The following is a 17,231-nucleotide window of genomic DNA, read 5'->3' on the forward strand; positions in this document are numbered from 1 at the left end:
CATTTATTTCAATGTTTATGTTATTCAATTTTCATGAATTACATGTCATTTAATAGCTAAATAATAACAGATTACGATACATATACCATTCGATAGTAGAAACTGAATCAATGTAAAATGCTTGTTTGAACATTTCATGAGGTCGGTCAAGCCGATCAATGATACCCCGTATTACGGTATGTATTTATGGCAAATAAACGGTTACCATTTACTACAAATAACCAAAATCTGTTCAAATGCCCGCTATTGCAGTCAATCACAGCATTCAATAGTCGGATGAAATAGGATTTCGATGTCTTGGACGTACAATATCTCTCCCCTGTTTCGGCAAAATCGCTGGGAACCCTCGCAGTAGCTTACTCTCCGAACACACCAAGAGATTTCTCAGTGTATTCTAAGAACTGCTTAACGTGGAACCGCTAAACATGAAACTTTTAGGAAATTGATACAAACTTTGCAATCAACGTAGTATATGAATGGTCAAAGGACGTCTAGCGGATCTGTAACAATGCTTACCAGAAATTGAGAAAAGAAAGCAGCATTTTTTGTAATGTGTAGAAGCGAGTCAGCAATTGAAGCAAATTGTTGGGCGATTTTTGTTAGCCTCACGGCATGGTGAAGTAGCGATGGCATCATTCTTGCACACGAAAACATCTAAGTTTGTAAGCGAAATTCCATGTTTGTTGTGTAAACGTGCCTCTAGTTAACGGTGTGGATCAGGAGTTGATATTGATTGTCACTCCCCAACCTGCTTTGCACATAACTCTTGAAGCGCATTGTACAAAGCCGCCAGAAAAGCAAGTCCTAAAAAGGTACAGTTGTGGTCCATGATGGCTGTTGATGGGCATTTTTATTTATTATCGCACAAATTGGGCCGAAGGGTCTCAGATTTTCCTGAAACTTTTTCCACATGCAGGGCTCATGGATAAATGAACAAAAAAAAATTGAGGAAAATTCAGAATCGCCTATTTTCCCGGAAAACTCAGGTGGATTTTTTTTGTTTTCCCCTGACACTACTTACTTTGAAAAATCATAACTCAAGAACGAAGCATCGTAGAAACAAAGTGTTTTTAGAAAATGAAAGCAAATTTTCTCGGAAATCAAAAAAAAAAATATGAACTGGAAAAAGTTTTCCACAAAATTTTCCACAGTTGAGAAAATTCGTAAAGAAAAGCCGAAAAAACTATGCCCGAACTCGTGGAAAATTTTCGAAACAATATTTTTGAGATGGTTATTTCATTAGCTTCAATCGCTGAAATTTTTGGAATATGGTCAATTTTGTTGAAAAATGTTCAAATGTGCCATAAAAGCCTTTTCTTTGAAAAATCATAACTCAAGAACGAAGCATCGTAGAAACAAAGTTTTTTAATGAAAATGAAAGCAATCTCAGGAATCCAAAAAAATATATGAAGTGGAAAAAGTTTTCCACAAAATTTTCCATCGTTGAGAAAATTCATAAAGAAAAGCCGGAAAAACTATGTCCGAAGTCGTGGAAAATTTTCAAAAAAATATTTTTGGGAATGTAATTTTATAAGCTTTGATCGCTGAAGTTTTTGGAATGTACTTTTTTCTCGTTATGAGTTAAAGGAAAGGAAAACTAAGTTTGACTCCCAAACAGGTAAATGTGTTGTCAGTTGAAGAACATGATGTGGTATATCGACTCAAACTCCAATCGCTGCTGCGGGGTAGATGTATCGGTTACATTTAGATTCCACTTATCTTATACTGACCTCTTAAAGAGTTGTTCAGGCCACTGCTACTTTTTCTGTGTTGTTCTTGGATTGTCAGCTCTCCATACAAGAATTCGGAGGTCTGCTAGATTGTTATAATAACCAACCATTTACACTCCACTGGCACTGGGTGTCCAGTAAAGATTTTTTAGAGGAGTTGGGCTTAATGTTACGAGAAGGACCAACCCGTTTAAAAATGTCCGTCAAAGTGATGATGGGTGGTAATGGACTCCATGCTGCCGTTTCAGAGAATTCTTAGTGTCAGACACTAATGGCTCTGGCAAGACACAAGGCCCTGCTGCAGGAATAGGAATTCTCTCTTGGAGTTGAAGCTAATTGTATGATATTGCATCAGATTTTGCTGTTTCACTACTCGGACCTTCTGACAGGGCGGAATGTTCTTCCACATTCGCTCTAAGTTGACTGTTGATCGAAAGCGGTGCGTTACGTCGCCCTCAGGGGTATTGGATTTAACTCCCTAATTCGTTTCTCTACCGGTCACCAGAAAGCATCCAAGGTTGTCCGTCAGTACCGGGGAGGGGTGTACGTCCGCACTGACGGTGCCTGAACTACTCAGTGGTTCCACTGGGAAATTACAGTGTAATGGAGCTAAAGCTTCACCGAATAAGCATTCTGAAGGCTGGTGTCTTATCAGCAGGCAAGCTATGCCAGGCGATGCGTTGGTTTCCACATCGCCATTAGGGGTGTGTTTGCCCTTTTATTCGTCCCACTTCGGTCATCAAAGAGTGTTCAGGGTTGTCCGGCTGTACCGGTATGGAGTTGACGTCTGCACTGACGATGCCTAGACTGCTAAATGGCTCCACCGGGTAAGTTCGTTGTGCACGGATGTGTTGAGATTTTCGATTTGCATATTTGTAAGGCATGGATTACTGCACGAATTTATACTGGCCTGCTTACTCTCACACGAAATTTGTCGTTCGAGAGGAGTCGGCACCGCTCAAACGTCAAATTTCCTGTGAGAGTAAGCAGGCCAGCATAAATTCGTGCAGAGGTTCATAGTGGCATTCGGATCATCGGCTGTGATTTTGATGGGATTGAAATTCCTTACCTATTTGGGTAAAGTTTGGCTAGTCCTCTCATCATTCGTATATTGCTTCGGACCAATGATGGTCCATTGCACGAATTTATACTGGCCTCCTTACTCTTACACGAAATTTGACGTTTGAGAGGTGTCGGCACCGCTCAAACGTCAAATTTTCTGAGAGAGTAAGCAGGCCAGCATAACTTCGTGCAATGGACCATAATGTTGATTGGGAGGAGAGGCATTGTGGAAGGAAGGACTGTTGTACTTGTAGAGTTGATTTTCTGAGGACTAGATAGGCACAATCGATCAAGTATCTGATATGTACCCGGATGCAAATCCAAGATGGCAGCCATGTTTTTTTTTAATTCTCATAAAAAGTGTTGTAAAATAAATAATTATATATTTGCGAATCGATCGTAATGATCGAACTACAGTTGAGCAATACGATCGTCAAGCAAAGTAGATCATATTACAAAAGTTGCTTATAAGTAGATTACCTTGGATTGAAAGGCAATGCCCTAACATTCCTGCGTAAAGAAATACTCTCCAATTGTGTTGACCCGCGTTTATGTTATGTATTGATAGAGTTTAATAAATCAGTCAGATAACGAATGTCAACCTGCAAATTAGCCTTGCTCCGAAACACCACAAAGGCCCCTTTCTTCTATTTCTAAGAAATTTTAAGTTTGTGTTGACAGATTACAACAGATTATTTTTTTTGCGATATTATTGATGACTTTATCCAAATTTGGACTGACACAATAGTGTGCACAAACCTTCAAAGTATGATTGCAGCGCAGGACCACGTCGAATCGAAGCCTTCCGTGTACTTTTTGTTGGAGTAGAGTAGTGACAGCCCCCTGGTAAGGATGAATGTTATATGACAGATGCAGTGTGTATGTACACGGAAAAAACAGATTACCTAAAAAATACGTTAAAAGAACGCAAAAATAAGTAAACCGCTTGAACTTTTTACCCAGCAGTGGGTTGTTTTCTTGCTCTCCCGCTCGCAATGTTGTCAAAAATAAAGCGAGAAGCAGCTACCTAGCCGATAATGTCCGTACGAGAAGCCAAATTTGGGTTTTTTGCCGTTTACCCTAAAGTGGGTTTATTGCAACCCACTAGGGTACTTCGAAAGTCAACGCTAGGTAGAAAGAGCTTTGCGATGGGTTGCAATTTTCAAACGGAAACTACCCACTCAGAGCTTTAACGCGATTTAGCCAAATTTGGGTTCTCGCACGGAAAAGCCGATATGAGTGAAAAGAACCTGTATTTGGGTTGTTTTCTGGTTCCGTGTACACTACCCGCCATAAATATGGAATCGCATATTGCAACACTCATACTGAATATTGCAGCACCCAAAAAAGTTTGGCATCATCCTAAAATAAGATTATTTCAGGTCTTGGAGGCACAAATCATTTATGACCCCCCTAATTCTCTTTCAAAATGCAACTCGTACCCACAACCTACACAGAAAAAAATATGTAATTAAAATTCAGCGAGAAATCATGCACATAAAGGGAATGCTAGAGTTAGTACACTTTTACATGAGATATAATGTAAAATTATATTACCATCGTGTAAATTTCCGTCAACCATCGCGTAAACCATTATGGACTCCAACCGGTTACGTGACTATAAGCGGAATTTTACACGGTTGTAACGTAATTTTACATGATATCTCATCTAGGTTTAATCTATTTTTCCTCCTTATTTTGGGTGATGCCAAACTTTTTGGGTGCTGCAATGCTCACGGAGAAAACAAAGTACCCAAATATGCACAGAAAGAAATCATGAAAATTAAACAGCACGTAAGTTAAGCGTCGACTGAAAATTATAGCAGAAGCTACAAAATTACAGCCATTTACCGAGAGATGATACTGTCCGCTCAGTAATCAGCCAATCATGCGTACTGTTTACATTTTTTGAGGCATATTCGCTAGAAATTTACATGCAGTAACGTAAACGAGGACAGCTACGCTCAGTCGTCTGCCTCGCTGCGGAGACTGCTCTCTCGCTCTCTGTGGCCGAAGCGGTACAACAGTTTGTTGCTTTATGGTGGAACATGTTTATCTTTGATTGCTCTCTCTTCAGCTTGGTGAGACAGCCTAGTGGGGTTAGGCGTGTACTCTCACTCGGAAGATCTGAGTTCGATTCTCGTATAAAGATTTTTTTAAGTTTCTCTGAAAAGTCGATGCTTAATTAACACTTTTCTCTCAGCAATCAGCAGTGTAATTTTAAGATCACACATAAATTTCTATCGAACACGATGGAGGTAAATTTGTTACATTCAGTTCGTCATAAATTTACAGATTTTGTTCGTACTGTGTGAGTTTATTTCACCCAACTTCGGGGTTGCGTGCGGGAACCCATATTTGAGTTCGTGGAAGCGATGCTGAAGTGGGTTTTTTACATTTGATCCCGTGTGGCAAAGTACCTACCGGCTAAATTTTTTTCACCCAACTGCTAGTTCAAAATACTCAAATTTGAGTTCAATGATGTTTACTCAATTTTGGCTTCCCGCGCCGAACTGTCAAAGTTGGGTTGGTTTGCTCTTCGCTCTCTGACAACAACAAAGATAGTGGATGATAGAGGAGACAAAAAAGAACTCAAAAGTGAGTTTAAAAAACTCAAATTTAGGTACTTGAGTTTCTCCGTACTGAGTATTGCAACGATTCCATATTATTGGCGGGTAGTGTATGTGTATGATTGACGAACCGTAATCGCTGACATGTTATGAACTTGTGTGATGTATATTTCAGTCCGAATTAATCAATCAATGTAAATAGACTATGTTGAAACTGTAGTCCGTGTAGTTTACTTCCGACGAATCACATATCGCGGGACGGTAATCAATTAACCGGTCGATCTTCGGTCGGTTGTTCTTGTCCGCTGCGCTGAGATACCCAACACGTTTGCATTGTAAATCAAGAAATAAGTGACCGAGAACCGCGAATCGATTTGAAACGAATGTAAATTTTGATCACACTTCTTAGGCGTACTAAAAATAGTGTCAATCTGCAATATTAAATGAATATGAATCTCTTGTGAATTGACAAACATATGTATCTTTTGGAATCTTAAAAACACCTTGGAGAATAGGATCCTACCTATTTAAGCTAATTGAAGTGGTTGACTAACAAGATATTCCTTAAATCTCGGATACTTATTCAAAACGACGTATCAACATAGGATTTGCGTGTATTATACGTCGTTTTGAAAAAGTATCCGAGACATACTATTTTGAACAAAATAAGGCTGATACAAATTTATTTCTAACTTTTTGTCTCCCCCCCTGCAAAAATTTTTGACTGGATTTCGCATTTTGAGGGGGCAGATAAAAAATATTTATCAAAATATCAGGTCTTGCTGGAAATTCTTTAACAAATCCGATGAGTTTTTAATATTTTTCAGAATAAATGCTTTATTATTTTTATCGCCCCCCTCGACCAGCTAAAGAATGGTGGAACAAAAAGTGAAATAAATATTTTTAACGACCTAATGTAATCAAAATTCTTTTCTCTCGAACTCTGGCGTATTGCTAGCAGAACTCAGTTAATTCTTATTCACATAAATATTCCAAGCAAACGCAACAAAATTCAATTACCGTCAAGCCGTTTACCCTCTCGTTTATTCGGAAACCATTATTCAATCTGTCACATATATGTAAGCGTGCGTGTTTAACCACCGTTTCTTAACAAGTACCAGATATTTTCTCTTACTTAATCATTCAATCACTTGATTATATCGCATTTAATCTGATCGCAACTGCCGCCAAACATCTAACAACTGTATTGTTGTTGGTGACTTTTGTCTTTGACATCGTCGTCTTCGTGATAGCAGCTTTGCTGTTTACTGTCAAGTTCCGCTTGCCAGAGTTCGTTTCCATTAGGGGTTTGCCTTGCATTACTCCTGTACACTGTGTATATGTTAGGATTTCTATTCGTCAGGTCCCCATGTATCCCGACGGATCCGGAACAATCATGAATAAATGATGCCCCCACCATAGATGTAACCTTTTTCTCGTATCACTGAGTTTCCGCAAGCAGTGTGCCAAAAGTGGTAGAACATGTGCATGTGGGTTTAAGAAGTTGTGACAATTTTCTTGAATTCATTCCATCTCAACGGAATGACTTCCAATCCAAACAGATATCTAAACAGCAAAGCTAACGTTACTTATTCATCGGGCTTTTAGATACACACTAATACCCTGATACCGCCAGTTTCTCAATGCACTTAGAAGGTAATCGATGACTCCGATTGGTTTGCCCACGCCTTCTGTGGGGAAACACCCGAGGGGGAGAGTTCGAGAAACATTCATTTTACAACTCAATATAACACTCCATACACAAAATCCCCTCACACTTTCAACAGTTCAGCCATAAATACCTACTCTGCCAGAGTACGTTGGTCGTAAGTGGTGCAGATTGTCGATTTGTGTTCAGATTTTCACTCCTCCGTTGTCGTCTGGCATTGCTTTTTGCTGAGGTGTGACAAAGACCCTCTCCTAGGATTTAATACGGTCCGAATCGGATTTGTCAAATAAACAACTCAATTATGTTGGCTTTTTACCCCCAACTTGTTTTGGGCTTGCAAAGAAGCCGGGCGAAGGAAGGGGCTGGATTTAATTGACACTAGTTTTCCAGCCCGGTCTGACGATAGTCGATACAAAGCTAATAGTTTCCTGTATTATTGCGAGCAGGCGAGCAAATAAAGTCATGTGACAATAAGTGATAACACGACTGGCACTGACAGGGTCTGCAAGAAGAGAGTGCACATCAGACAGAGCGGTGAAAACGTGATGATAAATCATTCAGCGAGCCCTATAGTCGGAAGCCCGTTTTAAAATGCGATATGGAGTTCCATGACTGTGAAACTGCTGAAACGTTTTGCGTTGGTATCTGCATACGACGAGCCTTCCTCAATGCATAATTAATTTCTCAATGAAGAAGCGAAAGCAGTTCAGTTCACTACTCTCACTACGTGTTGCAACGATGCGCATCAGACTGGTTCGGAACTCTAGAAAATTTATCCTGAAACGGTTGTTTATATTTCAGGCCAAATATTTCAATAGGTCCTATCTGCATTTGAGAGGCTCTCTTTGTTCACTTTCTCTTTCAATAATTGCAATTAATTTTGACCATCGTTCAATTCAAGGAGACAATCATAATACAAATAAACAGCTGAGAATTTAATGAAAGAGAGGGAAACCAAAGAGAGCCTCTCTTCTGCAGATAGGACCTTTAGACATGTTTGGCCTTATTTTAGGACTACATTTGTGTGACTCTCAAGTTTTTATTCCTGAAAGTTGTTTTCGTTGATGTTAATTCTGTGCCAGTCTAACGAGTCTGTATCTGAAAGTGCAGTTCAACAGTCAGTAACAACATCCTATGCAAAAGCAATCAGACATTTGGAATGACTCAATAAACTGACTGACCATGAATAATTGAAAACTGTAAAATTAATATCAGTTCAGCTCAACCATCCCGCTTTGCCGAGGGAGATCGTGTCATCTGCCTATTATTGGCGGAAGCTCCTCCCACAGTTTTCTGAATTACACCACGCTATGCTATGTATGTTTATTGGATCACATTTCAAACAAACTGAATTGAAATCAATTACGCTTTTCCGCCATAGGAAATTTCCCTAATCAAATTTAATTCTGATTCAAAGCCATCACCGCTGCATAAATCATCGTTCTAGCTGTTGAAACATGCTGACAGCTTTGAACGTGTGTAATATAGGTACATCCCGCATCTGATGGTTGTTTTCGGTACAAGTAAAGGTAAATTAAACACCGATTTCAACCAACCGAGATCCATTCGCTCGCATCCACTCATCAGGAGAAATTTCCTTAATTTATGAAATTCATTAAACTTAATCCGAAAACCATAAATTATTATGATACGCTGCGTGCGCGCGTGTTCCCCTGTCCAATGTAGCCGATCCGCACCGAAAGTTGTGCACGATCTGGTTCAAAACATATGCCATTTATCTATCGCACGCCGCTGCGCTGACTGGACAGGGCTTGGGTGCAACAACTTTTCGCGACCGTGGCAGTCTGCTAAAATGTGTTATGATAATTCTATGTTTCGCTTTATAAAATTAACACTTGTTCAACGAAAGCTCTCGCTCGCAACTGGCGGCCGGAGAAATGTGTGTGTGGTATGGGAGGAGAACCCAGGTTCTAGTCTACAAATAGGGGGCGGACACATTTACGGAGGGATTTAATTTGGAGCAAATTAGCGTTTATGTTTGGATCTTCCAACAGACGGACAGCGAGTCATGTGGTTTTTCATTGTGAATAGTCGTTCTGTGAATCAGACAGGCAATTCGAATCTATGGTGTTTGACTAGATTTGATGCTGAAACATCTGGAAACTATTCAAAGTTTAATCCCACAGTACCCTAGAAACATTTCAAAATTGCCAAAATTTTGATTTAAAACTGACTTAAAAGCATTATAAAGTCAAAGAATGTTACTGGGGCACCTACTACTAAGTAGTATCTAAATATAAATCTCTTGTAATAATATAAAACAAGAACGTTGGTGGTAGTGACGTTCCTAAGAAAATCATTGTCACTTCGTTGAAGCTCTCCTTACAGGGGTGGAAGATAGGAATTTAACCCTCATGTCTCGGAGTCTCCAGTTAGCCCGTTCCGTTCGGGAAAATTATCTCGACTCCCTGGGCATTCACGTTCAAGCACGATCTTCAGTAATTCACTTTGGAAAAAGCAATAAAAAATGCAAAAATGACACGCGCAGAGAAACACAAAACACGTTCGCACCCGGTAAAGTCTAACCCGATCTGTATGCTTACCTTACCGATCAGACTAAGGCCTGGGTAGCCTCTGCTGTACATAGTAGCCGTCTCCATTCCACTCGATCCATGGCTGTGTCTCTAGTTCCACTCTGCGAAGGGTCCGCATCCTCCACTTGGTGGACCCACCTAGCTCGCTGCGCACCACGTCTTCTTGTACCGGTCGGATGACTCTCGAAAACCATTTTAATCGGATTGCCTTCCGACATCCTGATGACGTGACCCGCCCACCGTAGCCTCCCGATTTTCGCAGTATGGACGATGGTTGGTTCTCTCAGTAGCTGATGCAGCTCGTGGTTCATTCGCCTTCTCCAAGTTCCGTCATCCATCTGCACTCCGCCGTGGGCTTCGTGGCCGTGCGGTTAGCGGCGGCAGTCGTCAGCGTATCGTAAGTCTCGGAGTGTGGGTTCGATTCCCGCCCCAGTCGGTGGAAACTTTTCGTCAAACGAAAAATTCATCACTGGGCCACTGGGTGTTCTGTGTATTGTCCGTTGTCTAGTGTAAGTAATGTGTTCAGTCTGTGCAGCCTCTGGCTGAAGACGATGTGAATTGTTTTTTTTAGATGGTAAGCAACAGCTTCCGTTCGAAAACTCCAAGGGCGCGTTGGTCCTCTGCACGTAGGGTCCATGCTTCGTGCCCATAGAGGAATACCGATCTAATCAACCTTTTGTAGATAGTTAACTTCGTGTGACAGCGAACTTTGTTCGATCGTAGAGTTCTGCGAAGTTCGAAGTAAGCTCGATTTCCTGCCACAATGCGTCTCTGAATTTCTCTGCTGGTGTCGTTGTCGGTGGTCACCAGTGAGCCCAAGTACACGAATTCTTCAACCACCTCGATAGAAATTCGGGGTGGCGGACGCGGTGATTCCTCCCTGGAGCCCTTTGCCAGCATGTACTTTGTCTTCGACACATTAATGACTAATCCGATTCGCCTGGCTTCACTCTTTAGTCAGATGTACGTTTCCGCCATCGTCTCAAATTCACGAGCAATAATATCAATATCATCAGCGAATCATACGCCGATTTGAAATCGATGAACAAGTTATGTGTGGGCACGTTGTATTTGCGGCATTTCTGCAACACCTGGCGGATGGCGAACATCTGGTCCGTTGCAGCGCGTTCACCCATAAATCCAGCCTGATATTGCCCCACGAACTCTCCTACAATCGGTGATAGACGGCGGCATAAAATTTGAGAGAGTATCTTGTAGGCAGCGCTCAGTAGTGTGATCGCGCGATAGTTCCCGCAATCCAACTTGTCGCCCTTTTTGTAGATGGGACACACGATACCTTCCATCCATTCCTCCGGTAATACTTCCTCCTCCCAAATCTTAGTAATGACCCAGTGTAGTGCTCTCACCAGTGCTTCTTCACCATATTTCAGAAGCTCGCTTGGTAGTTGATCTGCTCCAGCGACTTTGTTGTTTTTCAACCGGCCAACCTTCTCTTCAATCTCTTGGAGGTCGAGGGCCGCCGGAAGTCTTTCGTCCTGTGCACATACTCCTAGATCTGTTACCACGCCACCTTCAGTGCTTGCAACGTCGCCATTGAAGTGCTCATAGTAATGCTGCCGCCACCTCTCGACCAACTCACGCTTGCACGTGAGAATATTCCCGTGATTCTTCATCCGGAAGACTGAATTCTGCCTGTCCGATCTATTTATATGGAAATTTGAATTTATCACAATGGTCCACTGCACGAATTTATGCTGGCCTGTTTACTCAAACAGAAAATTTGACATTTGAACGGTGCCGACACCTCCCAAACGTCAAATTTCGTGTGGGAGTAAGCAGGCCAGAATAAACTCGTGAAGTAATCCATTGTGTTTGTATATATGTCAAATCGCAGCAAGCTGTGCGCGCGAGCGGCTGCGTTTTGAAATCGCTGTTACAGGCTTTCTCAGCTTCGCGATGTTTTTTTATTTGGCTGGCTGAACTGTGGCTCGAGTCGGTGAAGTTTTTAGTGGAAAATGAATAGTTTTCAAAAAAAAAAGAATTTGCGATTGCGTTGGCATATTCTATTTAATTCTATGCTTTCATGTACATTGAAAAGTGGGCCGTCTTATCAAGAAAAAAAATGAAGAAGAACATATTTGTCTCGAAAATTATTTGAATGCATATTTCCTATTGAGTAAATCTGGTTCCTGAACCACTGTGCAGTTATGCAAAAGTACACTTTTATAATAACAATCTGGAATTAGTCCAACTTCTTTTTCGAATCGTATGTCTGTTGCTTTAAAAGTACGTAGTCATCAAAATCCATAATTTTCACACAAACGATAATTCACGGTATTTGATTATTGGTTATTAGTTTATTCGACACAGGAAACCCAAAGACACGTTTTTTTTTGTTTTTCAGTTGTATAACTGGCGAGATTATATTAGTTCATAAAATAAATCTTCAATTTTATCTTCTATCATTTTAGGCGCCAGACAGCGGAAGAACGTGAAGCGGAACGTCAGGCGGCAAATCGTTTGATGCTGTCTCTACAGGCAGAGGCGCTCAGCAAAGGATTTGGTCAGCCTCCTCCATCGGCAGCGCCGCCCAATGCTGCTCCAGGAGCCCCTCTAGCCGCCCTGCATGGTTTACAACCGTGGGCTGAAGCCCATACAGCAGGGTGCTGAAATGAAAGCACAAACATTTGGGCAGAGATTCTGAAGCACAATCTCTAAATGAAAAGGCGAAGATACGGAAAGTTAGTAACGAAAAACATTCTTTGTGATATAAAAATAGGCGACAAAGCAGGCATTTTTAGTTGACGTGAAGAGAAGCAACAGAGCAAATAATAGCTTTATTGAAACTTTGTGGAATCACTAAGGTGTACTGTATTCACGACTGTATTTCGTGTTGTTTATAAACAATCTCCATATTTCCTTTTAAGCTTCTCACCCGTTAAGTTTTACTTTAATTTTCTTTGAAACAACTGGCAAGAGTACTTATAACTATTCCTAATGAAAGCTATGTATGTGATTCAATAAAATCATTCCGCGGAACACATTTTTTAGTTTTTCAAAAGAGTTTACTGCAAGATATATCAAACAAATTGAACATTTTAATTTGAAAATTCGAGTTGTTTTTAATACATTCAAAGCTTTTTTTTTAGAATAACTCATCCTCAAAAAAGACATAAAACTTTTTAATGTCATATTCACATTTTCTAAACGCCAACCTTCAATCTACTTGCAAGGTAACGGAAAACGAATCGTTTTTGATGACAATCTGTTGTTTCTTTTTGGGCAGGAACGAGATACTTCGCAAGTTCCTTTAAATTGTAAATTTGTGTAAATATTTAAAACTAGTAAATAAACCAGCAAGAGTTTATCTTATTGTGTAAGATAATTTAGTATCCATATAAATAGTTAAACATGAAGATATTATACATAATGTACTCAATAATTTTCATAAAAAAAACGCGTTGGCACTTATGTCAAATGTACAACTTTATAGAAATCATCTTTCCATGAAACAGTATTGAACGAGGTATAATTTCTGCGTTTTATGTTGTAGTATTATGAATTTTAAATGGTTTATCATCATACAATATTTGCCAATGAACAAAACAGCTTCGCATGCAATTTATCAACAACATATACAAAAAACAGGCTGAAATGTAAGATAACAAATACATATAATTCAACACCTTTCACAGAAAGCGTAATGTAAAATAAGACAAAAAATGATAAGAACTAACAATACAAGAGGTAAACCATGTAAATATTTTCCCACCAGCGCAGAAGAATCAAGGCACATCAAAGCAAAACAAAATAATGCAACAAAAAGCAGTAATTAATAAGCATTTCCTTTCCATATGAGTGAACTCATTTTCAGCCTGAACCTTTCATTTAGACCAACTTCTTCACATCATGAAACTCTCAAATTGAAGGGATTAAGCCCGCTGAAAAGATAACGACATGCGAAAAGTGAACTAAGTTTAAAATAATTAATAAAACCGTACCAAAACATACCATACGCGTACATTTTTCGTCGAGAGAAATTAATCAAAATAAACCCACCGTCTTAATCCTTACAGCACGAACTGAGGTGAGATTTAATGCTGCTCCCAATTAAAAGGTCCCTCCGCATGAAAGTCGTTTTGTATGTCAATTCGATGTGGAATCAGGATTTCTGCGAGGTTTTTTCTTCACTCAAAAATGTGGAGTGTCTTCCAATAAAAGTAAAGGTAAACGGCATTCACTGTCAGTGATGTGAACGTTGTCAGCAGCATTATTCAATTATCCAGCTCAATTTAGTTGCACAAATCCCAGGGGAACTACTAAATAAAATTTAATCTGCTAGTGCTCTGGCATACAACCCTCAAAACAAGTGCCAAATCCCACCACCAACGCCCACGGAGGCACTTGACATCATGCTGGGAAAATTCATCGGTAGTTCAGCTAACAAGGCACGCATTATCTCACCCTCCTGGTGCACTGTTTCGCTTCGATGTCACCAACTGGTAAATGGCTCAATAAGGAGAGGCCAGCCGTTATCCATTAAAGATTACAATCACTCGATATGCATCTGATTTCACGGAGATAAGAGGAACCAAACGCCCCTTGCACAACAAACAGAAGCTCATACCTTATTCATCCCCTATTCGTTTGTTGCTCAATGATGAGAACTTTTTTTTTTTATTATGGGATTGTCTTAACAGTATAGTTATAACAGTTTGTATAATTTTTGTAAACCAACGTACGTCTCCTCATCAGAACGTGCTCGCTGCATCCGTCTTCTAGTCCGTAGCCAAGCGTGGCGCAGGTTCGCAATGGCTTGAGTCCACTAGTACGCCGATGGTCTCCCATATCTAGGCTGAACTTGCCTCGATATGGTCGAACCGCATGCATTGCAATATGCGATATGGTCGTACCGCATACATAAGCCAGTTTCCCGAGTGGCCCTCACCACTGCCTTTGTCCTCGGAAGACGGACAGGGTCAACCACCACACCCGCGTCTAACTGTTTTCAAGCATCAAGAACTGATTCTTACGTGCAACACGATCTGACCTGCTGAAAGCAAGGGCATCATAAACCCTTCAGGCCCTATTAGCTGGACCAGAAGGTTGCTGACAGTAGGGTCTCCACCTGCCCCGATTCTTACCGGAGACCCCTTTCCAACCGCGGGCTTGGATCCAACCCAGTAGACCGACGCCACCACAGCAACGCTACCAGGATGTTCTCTCCGCGGCCACTTAATCGCTGTAAGGGCCTATTTCGACCGCAGGAGCTCAGGTCAATCACGGAGTAGCAACTACGAAGTGTACGGTCACCAATGCTCATGGTCATGCTCATGTAAGGGTCGATTTCGACCGCAGGGCACTGGTATGATCTACGAAGCTGACTCCAAACCCCTGGACAACCAGCGAAGCTGACGATCTCCACCCCATGCTCCGACCTCACCGGGAACTCTAACCTCAACACCTCGTCGTACATGACATTTCATAACAGCGGACCCAGGATGGAACCTTACGGGGCTCCTGAGTTTATGCGAAAGCACTTCCGAACCACCCCTGTGTCGTAAACTAGTACTCGATTCTAGGAGTAACTTCCGAGAATCTTGTACAGGTACCCGGTTATAATAAAAATGCCTCAGACGCAGAAGCGCATTGGCAATAGCCAGCCAGCTGGCGTTATTGAACACGTTCCTTACATCCAGAGTAACTACTGCACAGTAGCAAATCCGCTACTTCTCTTTTACGCTGGAGCGCTTTCTCGGCCGAAACCGAATTGGCTGCTCGTGAGACCATTTACACCCTCAGTGCACCTCAACAATCTATTGAGGATGATCTTCCCGAGCACCTTCCCCACCGTGTTGATGAAGACCCGGGTCTCCGGGTGATATCCCCGCCGGGAATAGAACCAAACTCTGCCTCTTTCACACTTCTAGGAAAACTCCCTCTTCCTGGCATTTCTGACCTGAACATCTCGGGAGCCTCTGAAATATGTAGCTACTTTTAAGGCCAGGTTCGGAACTCCGTCTGGACCTGGGGCCTTATCTATGCTAAGGGACTTTGTTATGGTCCGCAAGTTCCACATTGGTGACCCTCTCTTCATCGCTAGCTCCAGTCCCTGGCTGTCCTACAAAAGGAGGCCAAGGATCATGACGCGGAAAAAGCCCATCTATGATCCCTTCCAACATCTCTGGAGATTTATCTGTAGGATCGAGCCATTACACCTCTTGTCTTGGCCATCACTATGATGTAGGCATCACCTCACGGATTCGCATTGGCATTCTGACAGAGACCCTCAAGGCAGGGCTTTTACTTGCCTTTATCACGGTCTTCAGGGCGGGTTTTGCAGCCCGTAGGCAGGTCAGCAATTGCGTCGGTCCACCAGCAAGCCGGTAATGGTAATGGCACAAATTTCCCAAATGGAGGCGAACGTGCCTCTGGAGCCGACCTACTGATACGTGAAGCCGGTGGCCTCCCATTTCTAGGGTGGACTCGCCTAGGCATGGTCACATCGCACTCACACGAGAGCACCGCTACCAGCTCGTCGCCGTCTAAGCCTAGTAGGTTTCGCTCAGGATGGAGCGTCTCCCTAAATACCCCTTCTTCGAAGTATGATGTCTTCCACCTGCGAGGGCTTAGCCTAGGCATAGCCACCTCTTCCTCTACCCGCTGCCTGCTGTTGTAGTAGTAGATACTGTTGCGAACCGCCATGTGGTAGCTGTGAGCGATAACGTCTACTCTCCAGTTCGATCTACTTGATAAGCCAGTACTATAAAAAGTAACATCAGATATCGAATCCGCACCGTTCCGACTAATGGTACTCTTCGTACCGACATTAGCCAAGTCGACATTTAGTATGGATAATGTCTGTAGCAGGATCTGACCCCGCTGATTCGTGAAACGGCTTCCCAGGCACTAAAGTCACCCGCTATTACCACCGGCCTTCGCCCTGTTAGCACGGTTGTCATACAGTCCAGCATCTGCATAAACTGCTCGATCGGCCACTGCGGAGGTGCATAACAGCTACAGAAAAAGATCCCGTTTACTTTGACTACCACGAAGCCCTCATAGGTAGTAGACACCAACTCCTGGATGGGGTATTTACGCGTCGTCCATATCACCGCAATTTTTCTGGACCCATGCCGTTACCGGGAGCTACTCGGTATGGGTCCGCTATGATAGCGATATCCATCCTCCACTCAGAAACCGCCTGACAAAGCAGTTGTTGGGCTGCGGTACAATGGTTCAGGTTCAGCTACGTTATCTGTACTGTGATTTGTTCACTACGGCTTTCTTGAATGTCCGCCTGTTGTTCACAAGTCAGACACATAGGTGGACTCGTGCAGCCTTGTGCCTCATGGCCTTCGGCGCCGCATCGCCTGCACTGCTTGCTCTTGTCAGGGTCTTTGCAGTCCCATGACTTGTGTCCTGGTTCCAGACACCTGAAGCAATCCTCCGGTGGTTCATGGAAGGTCAGATGGCATACTTATTTCTGGTGTTTGATTTAAATAGGTCCTATTAGCATAGGAATCACTGCAAACATACGACCTATTCAAAACGAACGCCAGATTTACGTCCGCCACAGGTAGCTTTACCTAGGCTATCCGTGTCCCTGCCGACCCCTTCCCTTAGCAAAATGGCTGCGGTGGCCACCTGGATCTCGCACTGTTGCCGCAGTGACCTCGTCTAG

At 42.2% G+C, this 17,231-nt stretch overlaps 1 protein-coding gene across 4 annotated transcripts in view; it reads left to right on the forward strand.

Moving 5' to 3' along the window:
- Window positions 1-14,181, forward strand: part of LOC115263717 (T-cell leukemia homeobox protein 3) — a 131,539-nt gene extending 117,358 nt beyond the window's left edge. For all 4 annotated transcript variants that reach the window (XM_029866960.2, XM_029866961.2, XM_029866962.2 and 1 more), the window contains one exon: window positions 12,019-14,181. In XM_029866960.2, coding sequence (XP_029722820.1) covers window positions 12,019-12,217 — 199 coding nt within the window. In that variant the 3' untranslated portion in view covers window positions 12,218-14,181. The remainder of the gene's footprint in view (window positions 1-12,018) is intronic.
- The last annotated feature ends 3,050 nt before the right edge of the window (window positions 14,182-17,231 follow it).

Source organism: Aedes albopictus, chromosome 1 (assembly GCF_035046485.1).
Source record: "Aedes albopictus strain Foshan chromosome 1, AalbF5, whole genome shotgun sequence".
NCBI classification, from domain to species: domain Eukaryota; kingdom Metazoa; phylum Arthropoda; class Insecta; order Diptera; family Culicidae; genus Aedes; species Aedes albopictus.